Raw genomic sequence first — 19,147 nt, forward strand, 5'->3', positions numbered from 1 at the left:
TGAATCCTGAAGTTCTGAATAAACATTTTATACGGAACATTTAGTAAGCATCACGTCGACAAACAAATCATAAAACATGTTCAGAGTATCCTGATAAAAGGTTCACATCAATACATGTACTGTCAATGTAACTTCCGCAATGACCGGACCATGCATTCTCTACTGAGCCGAATGGGTGGATTACCATGGTCAAGACCTTCAGCCATTTCCACAGACCATAGTTGTGCATAAATTATAATCATATCCACTACGTTTTTCATTTCTATCTGCAAGGTTCTGTAGACATCATCCGCGTAGTAGAACCTTAGATCAGGTGTAGCTTCATCCTATTCCATCGTTTCAGGACTCAAGCCCAATACAACTTTCAGAACATCCCAAAGAGCCCTGGCTGTATCTGTTTCAGTGACATCATGTCTGGGGAAGTGGGAGTCTAAGCAACAGAATGCTGCTTCATTTCTCCTCCCACTAGCAGCCGGCCATTCCCCTGGTCAGTGAGACAAAGCGGTTGGGCTGGGAAAGTCACTGAACTGCGTCTCTGCCAACATGGAGATGTCTGCTTCAGTCTGTGGAGAGGAGTGAAGATGATGTTAACAACAGAACCATTGTAGGGAAACAGACTGACAGATCTGTTGTCTGCCAGACTGGAGAACGCTGCAGTGCAATCTGTTCCATATGCACAGAATAGAATATGCAATGCACTGTCAGTGTCAGTGTAAAGGAGAAGCTGTCACATTTCTCTGCACATAGTCGCACAAATATTTCAAAATTACAGTCTTTGTTCATTCATTTAGTTTGGGTGTGCACGTTAATTTCACATTCAAGGTTTATGAGTACGTCTCACACACCTGTGGGTCTTTCTCCTGTTTTGGAACTCGATGCCTCTTCTTCTTGGATCCCACAGTGGATTGGAAAGGGACAGAGGGGGAGGAGCTAGGAAGGTCATTCAGCCTATCATCTTCTGCTCCAGGGCCGATGTCTAAATGGGCACCAGACTCTTCCTGAAACAACAACAGTGTTGCATTTAGTATAAAGATATATATATAGTATGTGGGGGGAAAACTCAGTTTCAGAAGAGTTCTCCAGTTTCATGCCAACAGAAAACCGCCCAGTTGACATCTTCTGCATCACCATCAAAGTTAATGGTGAAAGATTGAATAACGAATCATTGTTACATTTCAATATACGATAACTGTATATCATGGAACTCTGCTGGTTTATTATTAAAGAAACACAAACTTTTTGAAAATCTCATTCTCACCTCAAGCGATATGGTGAGCTGTGCATTTCTATAGTCATCTCCATGGGCGTCGAGGGTCTTCATTAGGAACCTACAGTAGGAAAGTTCAGTTGCTGTTGTAGTTGAGCTAGCCTGTATTTACAATGGAGAGGCCAATAGACCATAGACTGAAAAATACATGAACCAATGAAAGGACAGACAGAGCTTCAGTCCTTTTCTACCTTCTCTCTTTCTTCATGCGACGTGTTAGTCTTTGTACCTGGTGAAGGCGACCAAGGATCTTCTCATTCACCTGCAGAGAAAATGGTGAAAGGATTAGGGTTGCAAAATTACTGGAATGGTCAATAAATGCCCTGGTTTGCGCAAAATCCTGGTTGGAGGATTCCCAGAATCAGGAAGGAATAAGCAGGAAATCCAGAAACCTCCAACCAGGATTTCTGGAAAACCAGAAAATGTGTAGAACATTTTGCAACCCTAGAAAGGATTCATTATCATGCATTTCTTTATGCTACATGTGTGCACTGGCATTACCAACAGCAAACTATATGTTCACAGATGCTCATCCATATAACTTGGTTCTTAAATAGAGCACAACCTGAAGATACGATATTAAAGTCGCAATAAAAATCCACACTTGGCAGGGTCGTACAATCACCCACACATATGATTCCCCAGTCACTTACCTGTTCGATCTCCTTACACCTCTTGATCAAAGCCAGGTACTTCCTTTTCTCCAATTCTCTCCTTTCCTCCTGCTGCTGCTGCTCTGGCCTTGCTCCTGACCCTTGACTTCTGCCCTCTAGCAACTCGCTGACCCCAGGGCCAAGCTCTACCTAATGATAAAAACGGTCATTTAGCACACACCATTTTTGTTTCTTTCATCATTCCCCTCTAAGCAGAGACTGATTTAGACCTGGGACATCTGGGGTGAGCAATTCATTATCAGGTAGAACAGAAAACCAGCAGGTTCTGGACCTCGTTGAGTAAGAGTTGAATACCTCGGCTCTAGCACCATATTCCATTTCCAACCGAGCCACTGGAATCATAATAGTCAGAGTCAGAACTCTTACTTACCTCCCCTGGGCCCAGTTCCACCCCACCTGGCTCCAGCTCTGCTTCCAGGATGTGGCCCCCAAAGAGAGGCGGCAGGGCCAGGCCGGAGAAATCTTCCATTATCTGAGTGAGGGGTGGAAGGAGGAATAAGATCGTTCACCCTCTCATAAATCACGTCCTAGACGGTGTCTCGAATCTACACTACATTTGACAAACAGGTAGGGTTAATTCCTTGACTCAACCTGACAGCATATTTTCTTTATCCCTACACTAAAGGACGCCTCGTCCTATGTGGGGATAATCTTTAGGAACGTTATAGCTAGTTACCATAATAACTATTTGCTTGCAGACAGCGTTAGCTAAACCTTCCTCAACCCCAAATAAAACTACATTTAGGTGACCTAAGTTTGATTTGGTTAACGAAATCACAACTCGTTAACGTGAGCTTTTCTTGAAAACGATTAAACCGAGATGACAACACATTCGACTAGCTAATGTTAGCCTAACTTGCTAACGACGTTACTGAAAAGCATCTAACATGCGCAGCATTTTTGAATATTTACGACTAACTACTGTATCTGGATGGTCTGACGACACTTTAAACATATGTTTACCCGATCCATTGACCGCAGCGCTCAATGCGTCACCGCAGATTTCACACTGTCAAACAACCTTTTTGTGTTGTTGCAACTGGCGCAATAATTATACGACTTTATGTAGACTACAGTTCCCATGTTCCCCAGCCCAGCAAAACTACAAACAGCAACATGGCAGGTGGGTGAACTTTGCTATTAGCAAGCTAGCTAGCTGTCTCGTTTTATGCTTGATTCCTCTGTCAAGCAAACACTGGTGTTCTGATAATGCTAGTGTATGATTAATTGTAACTAAATATTGTATTCAACTCTAATTTTGTATGCATATTTTAATTTACCATGCCAAACGAATAATGTGACCTTGGACCAACATAGTGTTAGCCGATTTGTTTTAGCTGCATGTCACGTCTCCACTTCATTCTTTACCTAACCTTTTTTAGGTAAAAGCTCAAATCAAAATGTAGTAGTTTGATCATTAAATATCTCCAATCGGAATCGCTTGCATTCCACAGTCCACCGCTCTCTTCTGACTGAGCTGAGTGTAAACCTGGGCCACGTTCAGTTGTCGAACTTTGCAGATAGAAATCCCATTAATTAGAGCTGATGTGATTCTTATTCTACATGTCAGAGAGGCATGTTTGTTGTACATAACGTATTTCTATCTGAACGTTCCAAAACGTTGTGTCCTGCTTACCCTGGTGTAAACAGAGCAGTTGGATAGGGTTGATCTTCTAGCTTCATCTTCAGTATTTATCTGCCCAATGCTGTCATGTTTACAATACTGTATAGACTCAAACTAATGGGTATATGACATGTAGTTTCAAGTCATATAAGCCCAGCTAGCTATTTGTACCTAGCTATATCCTTAATACATTCATCAATCACTGGATCACAGATCATGCATAACACAGTGTGCATTTGTGCCACTGTAACTTAAATGTCTGTTTGCTTCCCCTGGCAGGAATTGGAGCTTTCCTGAAGAATGCGTGGAATAAGGAGCCGGTGGTATTGGCCGCCTGCGCAATTGGACTTCTCGGTCAGTACATCTCTCAAAGTATACATCACAGGTTGTAATGCTCATATCTTACAATATGCTAAATTCAACTGTAGTTACACCTTATGGATTCTGACATTACATGATACATATAAAATAAACTTGTGTGCACTGCCCTTCAGCCCTCCCTGAATTGAGTTGTGTGTTCACTTGGTGTAACATATCATTGATATTTCATGTATTTCTTCCCAGCCGTTACTGTTCCATTAGTGAGTCCCTTAACGAAGTACTCAGGCATGATGAATGCAGCTGTGCCATACAACTACCCAGGTAAGCCATTAAACCATTATGAGCAAATCATTAAGTCTGGCCCTAGACAGTTGGTGGCATAAACAAAACCTTTTTCCTCTCTCCCCAGTCCCTGTGCGAAACAATGGCAAGATGGACGATGTCCCCAGCCACCCTTGTGACCCTAAAGGACCAAACCTGGACTGGATTAAAAGCTTGTAACCGTCCACATTCCCTTCCCTGTACAGACCACAGCCCGTTGTTCCTGTCTCTCTGTGTCTGCTTCTCAGTAGATGGCCCTCAATAAAGATGATCTATTTAATACCACCAACTTTGCTCTTGGATTCTGTTGGGATGTTATTTGTTGTCAATATGATTTGGCCATTTTTATGAATATTGTAGCATGTGTATTGTAAAACACAACACATGTTTCCTTTTTAATAAAATGACTTATTCGAAAGGTATTCACAACCTCATTGGATTAATACACCCTTAATTAAATTCAGAAATTAATGTTAGGAAACCTAATAATATACAATGTATACTGCATTAACCTATTTTGTACTTTTATACAATAGGCAACAGACTTTTTAGAACTACAAGCTGCTAGCCCAACACACACACTTCAGGCATTACACAAGAAATGTCTGGCAGTCAAGTGGATTTGAGATGATGGATGACCACAAAAAAGGGGTGGAAAATTAGAATTTTAAATGTGGCTTTGACATCCAGAAAATGTATAAAAAAATAAAAATAAGATTACAAAGCCCTCTATCATCCCCCGTTTGGGAAGTATTGGTTAATTGTGGCACCTTTGGTCTGTGCTTTGTGTCCACAAAGCTCTCTGCTCTCTCTTATCTATGGGTCTCCTGTGGGTGTCTCTGTCTGTGTTCAGGTTACACCTCTTCCTCACAGGGCTGAGGACCCCTTTATAAACCAACCTCAGGTCACTGAGGAACTCATAACTCTTGGCAACACAGAGAGAGCTTGAAAAAAAACACCTGCTCCAAATATAGAATCTACAATCACTTGTTCTCTTTTCTCCTGGGATATGATGTGGAAAGCAGTGGTACTAGCGTGTATCTGCTGGTGGCTGGGCTGCAGACGATAGACAGAAAAACATATAGAGGAAAATTAGAATTTTAAATGTGGCTTTGACATCCAGAAAATTTATAAAAAAATTAAAATAAGATTACAAAGCCCTCTATCATCCCCCGTTTGGGAAGTATTGGTTAATTGTGGCACCTTTGGTCTGTGCTTAGTGTCCACAAAGCTCTCTGCTCTCTCTTATCTATGGGTCTCCTGTGACTTCCCTCGAGACCCCTTCAGCTCCCATGACGAGGACTCATCAGAAGGCTGGAACCCAGACTCAGCCCCACAGGGTCCCTTCCAGCAGGCCACCTCCTTGGGGGCCCCTGGCTGGTCCAGAGAGTTCCAGAAGGCTGGGATGTTCAGCAGTCCAGCCTGCACCCTTATCTCAGAGGAGGTGCTGGAGGCTCTTCGTACATCTGACTTTCTCTGTTTCCCCACCAGCCACATATATGGCCACACTTAAGAATTCAATCTGTTTATAAAATACATGAAATAGATTACATTAGAAAAATGTTATTGTCCATGCAATGTGGAAATGTGCTTTTACACATAAAAACATAATCAGGGCATCAGAATGCTTTATCATCAAGAACATAGACTACTGGGGCCTCACGAGTGGCGCAGTGGTCTAGCTGCCTAGCTGTGCCACTAGAGATCCTGGTTCGAGTCCAGGCTGTCGCAGCCGGCCGTGACCGGGAGACCCATGGGGCGGCGCACAATTGGCCCAGCGTCGTACAGGCTAGGGGAGGGTTTGGCCGGCTGAGATGTTCTTGTCCCATTGCGCTCTAGCGACTCCTGTGGCAGGCCAGGCACAATGCACGGTGCAGTGTTTCTTCCGACACATTGGTGCGGCTGGTTAAGCGGGCAATTGTATCAAGAAACAGTGTGGCTGGGTTGTTTCGGAGTCCATACGGGAGTTGCAGCGATGGGACAAGAATAACTACCAATTGGATACCATAAAATAAAAAAAAAGACTACTGAAACTATTGCCTACAGTAAAACTGTACTGATTATGTGCATAGGGTCTTATGGATTAAGGAGTATAAGGCATTTGTGGCCACTCAATTCTACTGAAGTGGAGGAGATTTAAATCAAATACATACAAAATGGTTTGGTTGTTCAATGTGAAGATGAACACTGGGTATAGTGATTAACATGTTTATTGAAGTTTTCATTGGAAAGAAATACAATAACAGTGGTATCAGGAATGTGTGTGTATCCAAGGTTTTATACTGTGACCATGATTGTTGTGTGACTTGGAAAGGCAATGCTGTTTTAAAGAGAAAAAAGCTACAGATGAAGTAACAAAAAAATAATATAACAAAACAAATTAAAAGACCGAAATAAAAGTAGGGGCAGAGGCAATTGTTTCGTTCTTAAACACGCATTTAAGACAATCTTACTAACAGAGGCATCCTGAATAGAAGATCCTGAATAGTCACCAAGGCATCATTTTTCTTTTGACCTTTACAACTGGATCCCATTCTCATACAGTTAGATTGACATTGAAAGGTCATATTTTGAAGAAGGTTAGGACGGTGTAAAGAAAAGGTGCAAGGTTAAGGAAAAACAAAGTTAAACAAGATCAAAAACGTATTTTTATTTTTTTCAATTTGTACAAACATAAGTAAACTTCAACTATGTGATTTCACTATACTAAGTATTTAAATCAACAGCAATGTTATTTATTGGGTGTTAGAATTACCATAGCAACAAAGTCAATCATTTCACAGGCTAGGTTAGAGATGCAACTTAATATGATACAGAAACATGAGGAGAGAAGGAACTATACACTGTAAGGGCCGGAAATCAGAATAAAGATCATACAGAGAAACTCAATTTACCCAGCCACATATTTCCACCCTGAATCTCTCAACTGCAGTTTTCTAGATGACAGAGACACTAGCGAGATACCAGATGACAGAGACACTAGCGAGATACCAGATGACAGAGACACTAGCGAGATACCAGATAACAGACTAGAGAGATACCAGATGACAGAGACACTAGCGAGATACCAGATGACAGACTAGAGAGATACCAGACATGGAGAAAGTGAGAGAAAAATACTACTTTCTACATCTAGTTTACCATTGACACTTGCTCACACACTGTTCCACTTTCCAAATACTTTCCTCAACACTTTCAAAGTTAGACTTCATAAACACAATAAGTCTTCGCCCTTTAAATAAGGTTCTGTACTGTTTGCAATTGGTAAACGTGCAGCTAAAATCTGCTAGATGTGAACAATCTGTTGGAGTCGAATTTGAAATCAATCGAGAAGACACTAGTAAAAACAAACGAGCTGAATCCATCTCTTTTCTTATACTTTTATCCCTCAACACAATGCCAATTTCTCAAACCTACTTTACAGGAAAAGCCATCCTCCAAACCCTCCACTGTTTCTTTCCTTTTCTACCTGTCCAATACAAATAGAAGTACAGTTCACCCCACAGGGATGCATTGTTACAGATGTAAGATCTAAATTTTAGCCAGTTGCAGGAAAATAATCCTGCAGCAACAAGAAATGTGAATTAATCTACATTTTTTGTAGGGGTTGATAGACTCACTTTAGAAGCCTTTTTAAAACTAAAATACACTACAAGTTTGCATTTCCTGCTATGCAGGAACATTCTCACCAACAAAAGAGTGAGCAAATAAAGATCCTACATCTGTACGGTTGCTCCTTCTTACTTCTATTAATACGTTTCTGTAGATAACAGAGACTCTTGAAGGTAAACGTTCAATACAATCTACACATCATAAACTAGCAGCAATAGCTTTGCAATGCAACATATTTCTGTGTATAACATATCAATTGCCTTTGTAAATTGATCAGTTGATCTTAAAAATATAATTCCTTATACAAATCCTACCGCACATTAAAACAAATTATTATTAAAAGAATATTAGTGTTTAAACTTGAACTATTTCCTACCCAGCATTGTGCTGATGACATCAGTAAGCAACATCAATACACTTTTCTTTAAATCTCCATACAGAGAACATGTAAATGAAGTTGTACAAATGTGATAAATCAACAAGTGATTGGTAGGTCTGCATCTATCGTGAAAATACATCTGCCTAGCTAACAATGTGTTTAAACATACTCTTATTGAATCCCAACAATGAAAAAAAAATAATGACAATTCTTCAACATGTTTGGATTTTCCTGGATCATACACACATATCTCTGCATATCTCTTCTCAAAAATCCTCCTCAATGAAAATACTGATAAAACAGGAGCCTGTCCTTTAAGACAATTCCTAATGGTACAAGTAAAGTATGATATAATTCATTCAACTATTACCCGACTACAGGCTGCTACCAGGAACCAGTCCCTGAACGGGTACAGACAAAAAAACATAATGAACATTTTCTACCAAGGTTACTTCTAGAAAAGTGTTGTAAAATGAAAATAACATTATAAAATGATCAGTAATGCCCAGGGCTCAAATGTTAATGTTGGACATGCCGACAAAATGGCCGTCATCCGTTTGTGTTTTTACTAACATCACAGAGCTTTTTAAATTCCAATTCTCACACTCATCTTTTTACTCTATAATTCTCAAATACTATGGTGGATTTCTATTCAAGATCTAATTTTGTCCAAAGTGTCTTTGACAATTACTGTTGTCACTCAAATTTCAGCTTTGATTCTTCGATCTTCAAAATAAAACCACATAAGTGTCTGTAGTTTGACTTATGCCTGATTAATACACATCTAATCAGCACTTGTAAATAACCAACATGAACAGAAAGGTTTACTTAAGGCTTTCTCTTAAGGCTCAACAGTTGAGAACTCAACCAACACAGTTACTGGACTCTGAGAACAAATTCAAAACACATGAATGTTTCCTATTAACACCTCTCCATTGGTTGCCTGTTCAAGGAGACCATGTCCTATTCGATGATGGGTGCAGAGCGATCATTGGTCACCGTCTTTCTGAGCCGGACATGGGCAAATGGGTTGGTCCTGCCAGGGAGACAATGTGCATATCAGGCATGACAGAAGCTTAGACACGTTTATCGACAGTCATCCATCTAAAGTGGACCAGGGTTGGTGACTACTGCAATGCAGTATGTCTACTGTTTAAATAATATAATGAATGCATTTACCAGGTTGGGGAGGGTGGAGGAGAGGCGAAGTCTGAGGAGAGCTGTAGTAAAAGTGATGAAGATCCTAGTGTTATTAACCCATTACATATCATATCTACATTATATTCTGTCATTATAAGCCATCTATACCTCTTGCATCAGCATTGACAGAGCCGGTCGGTCAGGGGGCCCTGCCCACTCTACCCCTTCACCTCTGACCTTCGGCCTCAGGCTGACCTGGTTGGAGTCGGCCATGCTGTATGGGCGCGGGCGGAAGGTGCTGACCCTCTGAGGGGGGAATGAGCGCTCCTCCTCGGACTCAGGGGTCAAGGCAGGCAGGCCAGGAGAGACCAGCTTGTCTAACTGACCCGTACTGGTACTGTTGACCTTAGAGAGGAGCGGGGAGCTGGAGAGAAACCAGTGGTAAATGGTTCATTTTCAAGTGTCTTGCTCAACTCAATATCCTTAATGACAATAGCAGGCATATTGTTCTGACATTTCAGACTGAGGATAAATGGAGGAAAGTGGTCACGCTAACTCATCAACTGTACTGTTGATCTTGGAGAGCAAAGGGGACGTACGAGGTGGTAGAAGATTAGGACAGAGCTTAGGCAGATGGAAAGAAGGATGGCCATTCATTTTTATTCCTCTCTAAAGGCCCGATCTCTTTGCTTGGCATGGACACATCAAAATGACAATGACACTTAGAGAAAAAAACAGCATATCTGTGTCAAAGTGTCAGTGATCTCTCTCAGCTTCCTGTGAATAAGCCAAAATCATCACTGCCAGTTTGTAGATATCGCTATCATACTGACAGACAATAATGTTGACAACGCTGCAGCTAGGCTGTTAGATCAGAGTCAATACAGGGAAGGGTGGAGAGCATAGCGGAAGGATTTCTAGAGTTACAGTGTCAAGATTTAATCATAACCCTACAAAGTTGACTTCCATTTAAGACAATAACATTTTGAGGAATGAAATGACAATATCATAACAGTTCCTTGTTTCTATGGTGACAGACCTGCTGTCGAGGGGATCCAAGGTGTTGGGGTAAGGCTGAGTGAAGGAGAAAGGGAACCAGCCTTTCCTGTAAGGGAGAGAGGGAGGAATTGTTTTGGTATTATCCGTATATAACCTAGAAAACCCACGGATTGCCTGAAGATGTCATTTCAGAACAGTCCTCAGTTGGTGTTTGAAGAATTGTAGACTTTTGTACAGAATGGTGGGTTCTAACTCTTACCGTCCCGTCCGTTCGTTCTGGCCATAGTGCCACCCGTCTCTGGGCTCAGAGATGAGGAGGCTGAGAGCGTCGCCTGGCAGGAAGTGAAGTAAGCAGGCCCCGCCCACTCCACTGCCCTCTGAACCCCCAGGAGCGTGGGCAAATATGGCTTCCACACGAGACGGGCTGGAGAGAGGGAGAACTCTGTCTCTGGGCAGAGTGGAACCTGGAAGATAGAGAGGGACAGAGGAGAGAGGGAATGTGAAATGAATTAAATAGACATCACATTGGGAAAGAAATGGACAAGATGGCAAATAAAAAGTGAAGGGGGGTATCAAAACCTACCCATAAACCCTCCCACCCGGGCCTCGCTGACTGGTCTCCTAGGCAATGGCAGTGTAGACGTTCCATACATCTCCGCTGCCTTCATCAGCATAGGATTATGGGATAGCAATGGTGTGTTCCCTCCTCCTAGCACTCCCTGGTGGTGCAGCGAGGGGGTTATGGCTCTGGAGAGAGGTGCACTGTGGGGTAGTGGAGGACTGTGAGGGGCACTGAGGGACAGCGGTAGGGCCAGGCCCTGTAGGGAGGAGTAGGATGGGGAGCCCTGGCTGAGAGAAAGCACAGTGGAGGGGATTAGACTAGGAGAAAGGCTGGAGGTGCTGGTGGCCAGGAGAAGAGAGGTCTGCTGGGCTTGGCTGGAGCCAACCGTGGAGGAGGAGGTGGATGAAGTGGTGGGAGTGTTAGCAGTAGTGATAGCATTAGCACTTGTGTTGTTGTTAGCATTGGGGCTAGCTGAGACACTAATAGGTGTGCTGGTCTGCTGAGGGGAGCCTGCCCCACTCCCTCCAATAGCCCCTCCAGTGGCAGCGAGGGAGCGGAAGGTCTGGGGTCCGGGGGAGTTTTGGGGAGGGGGGATGTCACTCTGGGAAGAAGAGGGGATGGGTCTCTGCTGCTGGGAGCCACCATTCAACAAGGGAGGCACCTCCTGTACTGACAGCCTCTGAAAGAGAGAAACGGTAAGAGAGAGAGATAAGACAGAGAGAGGAGAAGAAACAATGGAATTTTGCTAAATGACTGAAAACCATCTGAATGCTGTCTAAATTACAGAATAGCATAATCTTATAATAATTTCACTTTATCTTCTGAAGTTCATGGAATTCAGACATTTGTCTGTGAATTCCTACTAATGAACTGAAACCCCTTGCCCTCACCTGTTCTGGCTGTGCAGCGCCCAGTTTGGCGTGTCGGAGGAGCTCAGCTATCCCAGATGCCCCAGAGCCCTGAGGGGCGGTGTGACGCAGCAGGTTGAGCGCCCGTTCAGGTAGTCTGGTTGGCTGGGAGCATGACTGTTGCCATGAGGACAGCTTCTGTGACAGGAGCTCTCTCACCTGCACACAGGGAGGAAGGAGAGGCAGATTGGCAGTTGGATGGGGATCAGGGACAGTGTGTGTGTGTGTGTGTGTGTGTGTGTGTGTGTGTGTGTGTGTGTGTGTGTGTGTGTGTGTGTGTGTACCTTGCAGTGGTAGTTGATGAGCAGCTTGGTGACGGAACACTGGCGGTCCACCAGGAAGCAGTATCGTCTCCTCTCCTCCGTCAGCGCCGAGCGGTAACCCACAGCAACCAGCGTGTCCAGCTCAGCCTGACGACGACTCATTAGCTCCACATACTGACAAGAGGTAAGTAAACACACACATAGAAATGAATGCAGCATAACAGAGGCAGCGGAGTAGGAGATATGTGACCTTCATAATACACTGTAGGAAGAGAGGCACAACTGAGGGACCAAAAGGAAGAAGTGACATCATATCCTGTCTGCTTAGCAGCGATAAACTAAATCCCAATCACAAAATATTATCCCTCACCTTCCTTAACCTTTTCTTCCATTGTCCACCCCTTTTTATTTCCTGTTTTCTCATTCCTAAGATTTCTCCTCTTTCTCTTCCCTATCCCCTTTTTTACTTCAGTAAGGACTGGAAGCCAAATCAGCTGAGCCAGATTGCTGTTTAATCTCATCCATACTTCCGCACACACAAACTGTACATACACACACAAACACTTGCCTGTGCCTTGTAAGCTGAGTAAGATGCTTTAGTCTGGTGGTGTTTCCAAGAAAATTCTACACAAATCTCAATTGTCAAAACACCATTGTATGCGTTTCAAAAATACACAAATGCATCATCGAAACCTTACACACAAAGCACTACTGACACAAAATGGTGTTGTTGGATGCCAGTTACCTGCATCTCCCTATCTCCGTACTTGTTGGGGTGGCGACTGCCCTGGCTCTTCCTGCGCAGCTTCTTGAGCTGTGATTGGCAGCGCTCGATAGATTCCGACTTCGACTTGCGCTCACTCTGATATTTCTTCAACGTGGCCTGAGATCGAGAGAGAACAGAAGCGAGAAAACCCGATTGAGAGAGAAACAGAGCAACAGATAGAAAAATAATTAGTCAGAAAAGTGGTTGTGCTGTAGAGAGAAGGAAATATGTTAAAGGAAAATGCATAGATAAACTCACGGTAAGATATTTAATGTCCAACTCCAGCTTTTGCTCCAACTGGGACAGCAGCTCAGAATGGAACAGCTTCAACTGTAGATCATATTCCACCATCATTCATACAGCATCACAATATTTAACAATCAATCATATCACCCACACACACACACACACACACACACACACACACACACACACACACACACACACACACACACACACACACACACACACACACACACACGGTAAACACTCACCACGTCCTCCAGTTGAACCTGAATCTGCCTGTGCACCTCGGCCATCTGGAATAACGTGTCTCCTGGAATCCCCAAGAAGACACAGGATAGAGAATACGTCATCAACACAGGGATACAGAGCGGGATAAAAGGGCTGGGAAAAAAACACTTGTTGTGACTTCACATCGTCGGTATGTGCAATATTGTGTCTGAGGTGTCGGATCAATAAAGTATTATCTTATCTCACCTGGAGCTGTTAACTGACTGAATGATTGTATCTCTCAACTTCTCAGCCTATGATGTCAGCTGTGAGTCTGCCAATGAGGTAAAGGCTGTGTGTGTCTCTCCCACAGCACAGTAGTTTGTGGTGTCGGGCATCTCTCCCTCCCTCCCCCCTTCCCGACTGTTTGCAGCATTACAATGAGATCATGTGGTGTTGTTAATCTCTCAACAATCACCCCACTCTCTCCCTCTCCCTCAGTTCTCTCACAGCTCCCTCCCTACTTTCTCTCATTCCTCCACTCTCTAGCTCGCTTCTTCTCCGATAGTCCCTTAGTGTTTCTCACCCCACCCACCGGTCTTTCTCTCTCTCATACACCCACCCAGTCACTCACCCAGTCACTCACCCAGTCACCCACCCAGTCACCCACCCAGTCACTCACCCAGTTCTTTGGACCCTTGGCTGTCGCTGGCCAGTTCTCCCAGTTTGACCAGACCATCGAAGTATCCCTTGGCTGCTACTGTCACGCCTGAGAGGAAAACACCTTCAGTGAGGGGCACCATGTAACAAACACCCTCAAAATGGGCTTTAGGATTGGGCCTGGGTGGAATGCAGCTTCTATGCCAGACACCAGAGAGCCATCATTAAAATGTCCAAACAAACATGCCCTACCAACATGCCCACCCAACGCCACTAGATATACTACACCACACATTATACACTATACTGTGTGCACACCACTCTCTCACCGGTCAGGGCTTTCTCATAGTGTTTCCCCATGGTCACAAAGTTCTTCAGACTGGGGTTGAACTGGTCCAGAATCCCCTACAACACACATGACAACAAGAGACAATATTCATGTCTCCTCTTCAACTTACCACTTAGTCACAGTCTGTGATCATTGCTGCTAGCAGACTGAGTTTCAACAAAAGCGTTATATAGGGCACTCGCCTGACTACATCTACAGACTAATTCATTGCTTTTGGAGACAACAAACCTACACACACTGTACCTTATACACGTTTTCTGTCATCTTGTTGACCTCGTCTGAACGAGACATGGTGTTTCAGAATGTTTACGTCTTGTAGTCTCCTCCCCTGTATCTTAGGGAATTAGGCTTTACAACAGCAGACTGAAGTCCCCTGGAAACACAAAGATGGAGAGAAACAAGTGTTGGCAGGTAGCCTAGCAGTTAAGAGTGTTGGGTCAGTAACCAAAAGGTTTCTGGTTCAAATCCCAGAACAGACTAGGTGAAGAATCTGTTGATGTGCCCTTGAGCAAGGCACTGATCCATAGGAACATACAGGAGCAATGGTTAAGAGTGTCTGTTAAATGACTGAAATGTACAATTAATTCAAGTATAAAGAACTTCTATGAGAGGTCTAACCAGACACCCAAGAGAGGTATTCAGGCCGAGCTGTTTGGAGGTGACCTGGCAAATCAAACTCACCCATACAGAGTGAGATGGAGGGTTTTCATCTGCGGTCTATTATCCATACAGGAGGCAAGGACCAGATAGTTTATCCCTAAACTACCACCCTGCATACCCAACATGTTTGTGCTGTGAGTGACCCATCTTTTAGAGTTGTTTGGGACTGTGTTTAGTCTATTCCCAAGACTTCTAGCAGTCCTATGCCGTGACCCAAGAGGAATAAACCACAGGCCACCAGTGGGTCCGGAGCCAGTATTTGGGAACCCCGGCTGCTTCTCATCAAGAGGGTGACCTTCCAGAGCTAACGACTGGAAATGTTGACTTTTTGTCCTGCTCCATTATCCGATATGGGTCAACATTTTTCATGTAATCTCTGTAGGATAACAAAGGAGGGTTGTAAGGGGAAAAGCTGAGTTGAGCATGACTTTAGCCATTTAATCCAGGGGGGAATTCTGTCACTGAACAGCTTGGTCAGTTCAGCACCGGTTCTCTCTCTGTGGTCCAATGTTTATTCAGCGCCATGACACTTGTGCCTGGTGTTGGAAAAGTCCATTGTTCTTATCTGAGGGGTTATGAATGGTCTGAAACAAACTGATAGCAGAAACATTTGGCTTGCCCTAATGTAGGGTAGTGATAAAGTAATTGGTGGACTCAAATCACAAAAGTTAAGAAGTGCTGTGTAATTAACATCCATATGGAAGCAGGAAATACAACCTCAGGGCCTGGAATCAAAGGAGGGTCTGACTGCTGTTTTAAGACACGTTTTGGTAATAATGTTTTATGGGGGGGGGTTTAAGTTTTTTTACTTCATAACTCAGATGCAGAAGTAATAACAGACGTCCAGATGTATCACAGATCACATGACCTAAGTAAAATACACCAGGGTATCACTGTATAATACATGATGTCTGCAGTGGTGGAGCACCTACTGGAAAAAACAGCATTTGTTACTCTAACATATAATCCAATCAAATCAAAGTATTTGTCCCATGCACAGGGTACAGCCCGTTTAAACGGTACAGTGAAATGCTTACTTGCAAGCTATAGCACACTGAGTAACGGGCCATTCTAACTGTTCCACTATAATGCCTAACTTATTACATGACACAATCAGAAGATTGGTAATATAGACCACTTTAGGCAATACTTGTGTCATGCTTATGACACTTCATTACATGTGTTGGTGGAAATAGAGTGGGCAGAATAGACATAGTTCTGATACGGTATTGTAGAGCATCTCAGAAATAATTCTAGTCATTCAAGTTCTATTCTGTAAACCTACAGTACTCTAGCCATGATGAATGTACAGTGGCTCTCACACAAGCCTCTTCTCTCTAGTGTTACAGCACGGTGGTCCTCGTGTGGGACAACACACACACACACACACACATCTGACCTCACTCTACACTAAGGCTCACACATGCTCCTTTCAAACAACATCCTGTGTGTGTGGCATTCTGCAGCATGTCATGCATTGGCTCACTTGTTGATGTCAGTGGATGGTCATTGGGTAGACAGACGTGTTGGGTAACACTGACTGGTCAGGCTGCTGTTGAATAGACCTGATGATATCATTTGATTCCACAGATGTATGGGTTACAGCTCTGTACAGTACAACTGACCTCCCATGGACTTTTTGCAAGTACAACTATTGTTACCAATGTTTAAGGAGGCTCTGAGCTTATGTTAAAGACGTCCTCTAGCAATTTGACATTTTCCTGTTGAATATCCCAAGTATAAATACAGTAATGTACACACACTTGAGGGTCATTTTTGGGGAGCAAAATAGTGTTTTTTTAGACACAACTGCAAACGTCAAGGATTAGGGCATTCAAGGAGTTACCCTTACAGAAAAAAAAACATGTCAAATCTGGATTTCAAGTGAAATTTCATATATGAAATCATGTGAAAATGTGTTTTTGGAACACTTCAAATGTGATCACGTTTTCACATGTATTGTTTCATGTTATCGCATATTGCTTTCCATGTTGTCGCATTAACTTCACAATTCACATGTGATCACGTGAAATTCATGTGGTGTTTCCTGTAAGGGTTGGACTGATGGTTTGAGGTGATGTCATTGGCCTCCCCCCTTGTTAGAGGAGCAATAGAGAACCAAAGAGGAAAGGCCCACACCACACTTGTGTCATGTCATACCTGGACCACCTATTGAGATGTGCCTTTTGGTAAGTAAATCAGGTGTTGTGTGAGGGGAAAAGGAAACTGGAGTAAGACTAATTGGGTAAGCAGAAGTGTACAAAGAACTGTTATCAATATCTGAAGAAATCCAATAAAGAATGTCCTTGATCAATATCCTATTGTTGACCAGGCAGAAACACATTTTTTGGGGTGTCAGGTAGCCTAGTGGTTGGAGCATTGGGCCAGTAACCGAAAGAGTTGCTGGATTGAATCCCGAGCCGACAAGGTAAAAAAAACAATGCAGGTATTAACCCACTGTTCCCAGGTAGGCCGTCATTGTAAATAAGAATTTGTTCTTAACTGACTTGCCTAGATAAATAAAGGTTAAATTAAAAACCCAGGATTTCTTTCTAGCCAACTCAACACACTGGTTCTGGTTCCCCATGAGCGCTGATCTACAATCAGTTATGCTTGTTATGTCCTGACGGTTAGGATTGGGGTTTGGTAAACTGACCGTTAATCTGCAGATTGGGGCACATTCTCAAGGTCCAATTTAAGAGGTTCATTCATGTCTTGTTATTCAAACCAGGTTGGTCAATTGGGAACCAATTGTCATACCCAATGACAACATAGCCAAATATAGAATTACACAGCAAAACTATAATCAATGTACTAAAACACAAATGACCTGAAACGGCTTTTGTATTGTAGGTATTGAAATACAATTTTTACATTTGGTTGCCAAAGATGTTTCAAAAACAGCTACTAGGCCTACATAACGTCAACAACTGAAAACTCCTGCAGAGCTTGTCAACAGTATAAGTGATTACACTGGTATTGGCAACAATTACAAGTGTGACAGATGTAACATCATAGGTGAAAAATATAAACAAATGTCTGTGAAACAGGAACTTTATAAACAGATTGGAGGATTTCAGGTTGTGTTTATCACTTTGACTCGTATTGGCATACATAACTAAAATACGAAACATCTTCTCTAAACCATGTTAAACGAATTATCAAGATGTGAAAGTGGACGAAATGAGAGACATTACTCTCTCAGCAAACCAGTATCACCAGTCTATAGCCTCATTCAGCAACACCTGTTGATCTCTAGGCTTACATATAAAACTCAGCGCAATTCATTGAAAGTTAGATAAGCAGCAAAATAGTTGATACAAAGTGGAATTGTACCTTTTCTGAGCTCATTGTTGAAAAAAAAACAGATGACCGAAACGCCGTTTGCCTTTTTTCTTTTCTTCTATTGTTTTCCCCTTCGGTAGTGGGGGGTTGTTTCACCCAGCAGTGCACTAAATCTCAATCTCCCCCCCGACTTCGCTCTCTCTCCCTTTTTTAATTGTTACTCACACAAATCGGCGTCAGACTTTTGGTGCCGTTCTGTAACTCTACTCACTGTTGAGCTGATTAGCAACATGCCTTCACGCACACACCCCGGACAGAAAATTCACCGCGAATAAACCCCGACCGCTACATCAGACTCCCTACGGTTAGAAGCCTCAGTTCTCTTCCGTTCTCTGTCTCTCTTTACCACTCTCCCTTTCTCTCACAATGTCCTCACTCTCTCGCTCACTATCCCTCTCTTTCTCCCTCTCTCATTCGCTCACTCACTCACTCGGGCAGAATAACAATGAGCAAACGGGACCTGGGCTGAATAGCGGTAGAGAGAATAATGACTTGAAACTTTTTAAAGCAAGGATGGCAGACCCCGCAGTCACGTATCATTGGCCTACATCCGCCACCCCCTTCTCACATTCCCTCCATTCATTCTCTTAAGTGGGCAGTAGCCCTTTGGTTTATTATTCACATAATATTAAACATGTTGCCTATAGCCTATTACTTTAAACATGTTTTGGAGTGAGAGTGATAAATCAATAGGAGTAAAACATATTTGTCTAAAACGTTATAAAATAAAAAAAAAATAGTTTTTTACAAAACATTCAATACTTTTCAGGTGATTAATCTGTTTGGTATGTCAAGGGGTTGAGCCAGGGTTGAATATCGATCTAAAGCAAAGGTTAGTGTTAGG

The 19,147-nt window shown here is 42.9% G+C and overlaps 3 protein-coding genes across 3 annotated transcripts; 1 reads left to right on the plus strand and 2 right to left on the minus strand.

Annotated features, from left to right (window-relative positions):
- Nucleotides 1–12: 12 nt before the first annotated feature.
- LOC106605753 (TCF3 (E2A) fusion partner) lies at nt 13–3,033 on the minus strand. Its single transcript, XM_045718828.2, has 7 exons — nt 2,905–3,033; nt 2,312–2,413; nt 1,921–2,070; nt 1,459–1,529; nt 1,259–1,328; nt 846–998; nt 13–563 (listed from the first exon to the last, which is right to left on the minus strand). The coding sequence occupies exons 1-7, from the start codon at nt 2,911–2,913 to the stop codon at nt 489–491; spliced, it is 630 nt and encodes a 209-aa protein (XP_045574784.1). The 5' UTR covers nt 2,914–3,033; the 3' UTR covers nt 13–488.
- On the plus strand, nt 2,951–4,492 carry LOC123743162 (NADH dehydrogenase [ubiquinone] 1 alpha subcomplex subunit 3). Its single transcript, XM_045718829.2, has 4 exons — nt 2,951–3,064; nt 3,845–3,919; nt 4,130–4,207; nt 4,296–4,492. The coding sequence occupies exons 1-4, from the start codon at nt 3,058–3,060 to the stop codon at nt 4,385–4,387; spliced, it is 252 nt and encodes an 83-aa protein (XP_045574785.1). The 5' UTR covers nt 2,951–3,057; the 3' UTR covers nt 4,388–4,492.
- A 2,345-nt stretch (nt 4,493–6,837) lies between these two features.
- Nucleotides 6,838–18,800, minus strand: zgc:158689 (I-BAR_IMD_IRSp53 and SH3_Irsp53_BAIAP2L domain-containing protein). Its single transcript, XM_045718830.2, has 15 exons — nt 18,295–18,800; nt 14,542–14,671; nt 14,279–14,354; nt 13,972–14,058; nt 13,331–13,392; nt 13,095–13,166; nt 12,816–12,953; nt 12,092–12,244; nt 11,790–11,966; nt 10,921–11,578; nt 10,597–10,801; nt 10,378–10,443; nt 9,507–9,762; nt 9,378–9,418; nt 6,838–9,234 (listed from the first exon to the last, which is right to left on the minus strand). Exons 2-15 carry the CDS (start codon nt 14,587–14,589, stop codon nt 9,162–9,164), a joined length of 2,112 nt encoding a protein of 703 aa, XP_045574786.1. The 5' UTR covers nt 14,590–14,671; nt 18,295–18,800; the 3' UTR covers nt 6,838–9,161.
- Between the last annotated feature and the right edge of the window lie 347 nt (nt 18,801–19,147).

Source organism: Salmo salar, chromosome 05 (genome assembly GCF_965601325.2).
Source record: "Salmo salar chromosome 05, fSalSal1, whole genome shotgun sequence".
Lineage (NCBI taxonomy): Eukaryota > Metazoa > Chordata > Actinopteri > Salmoniformes > Salmonidae > Salmo > Salmo salar.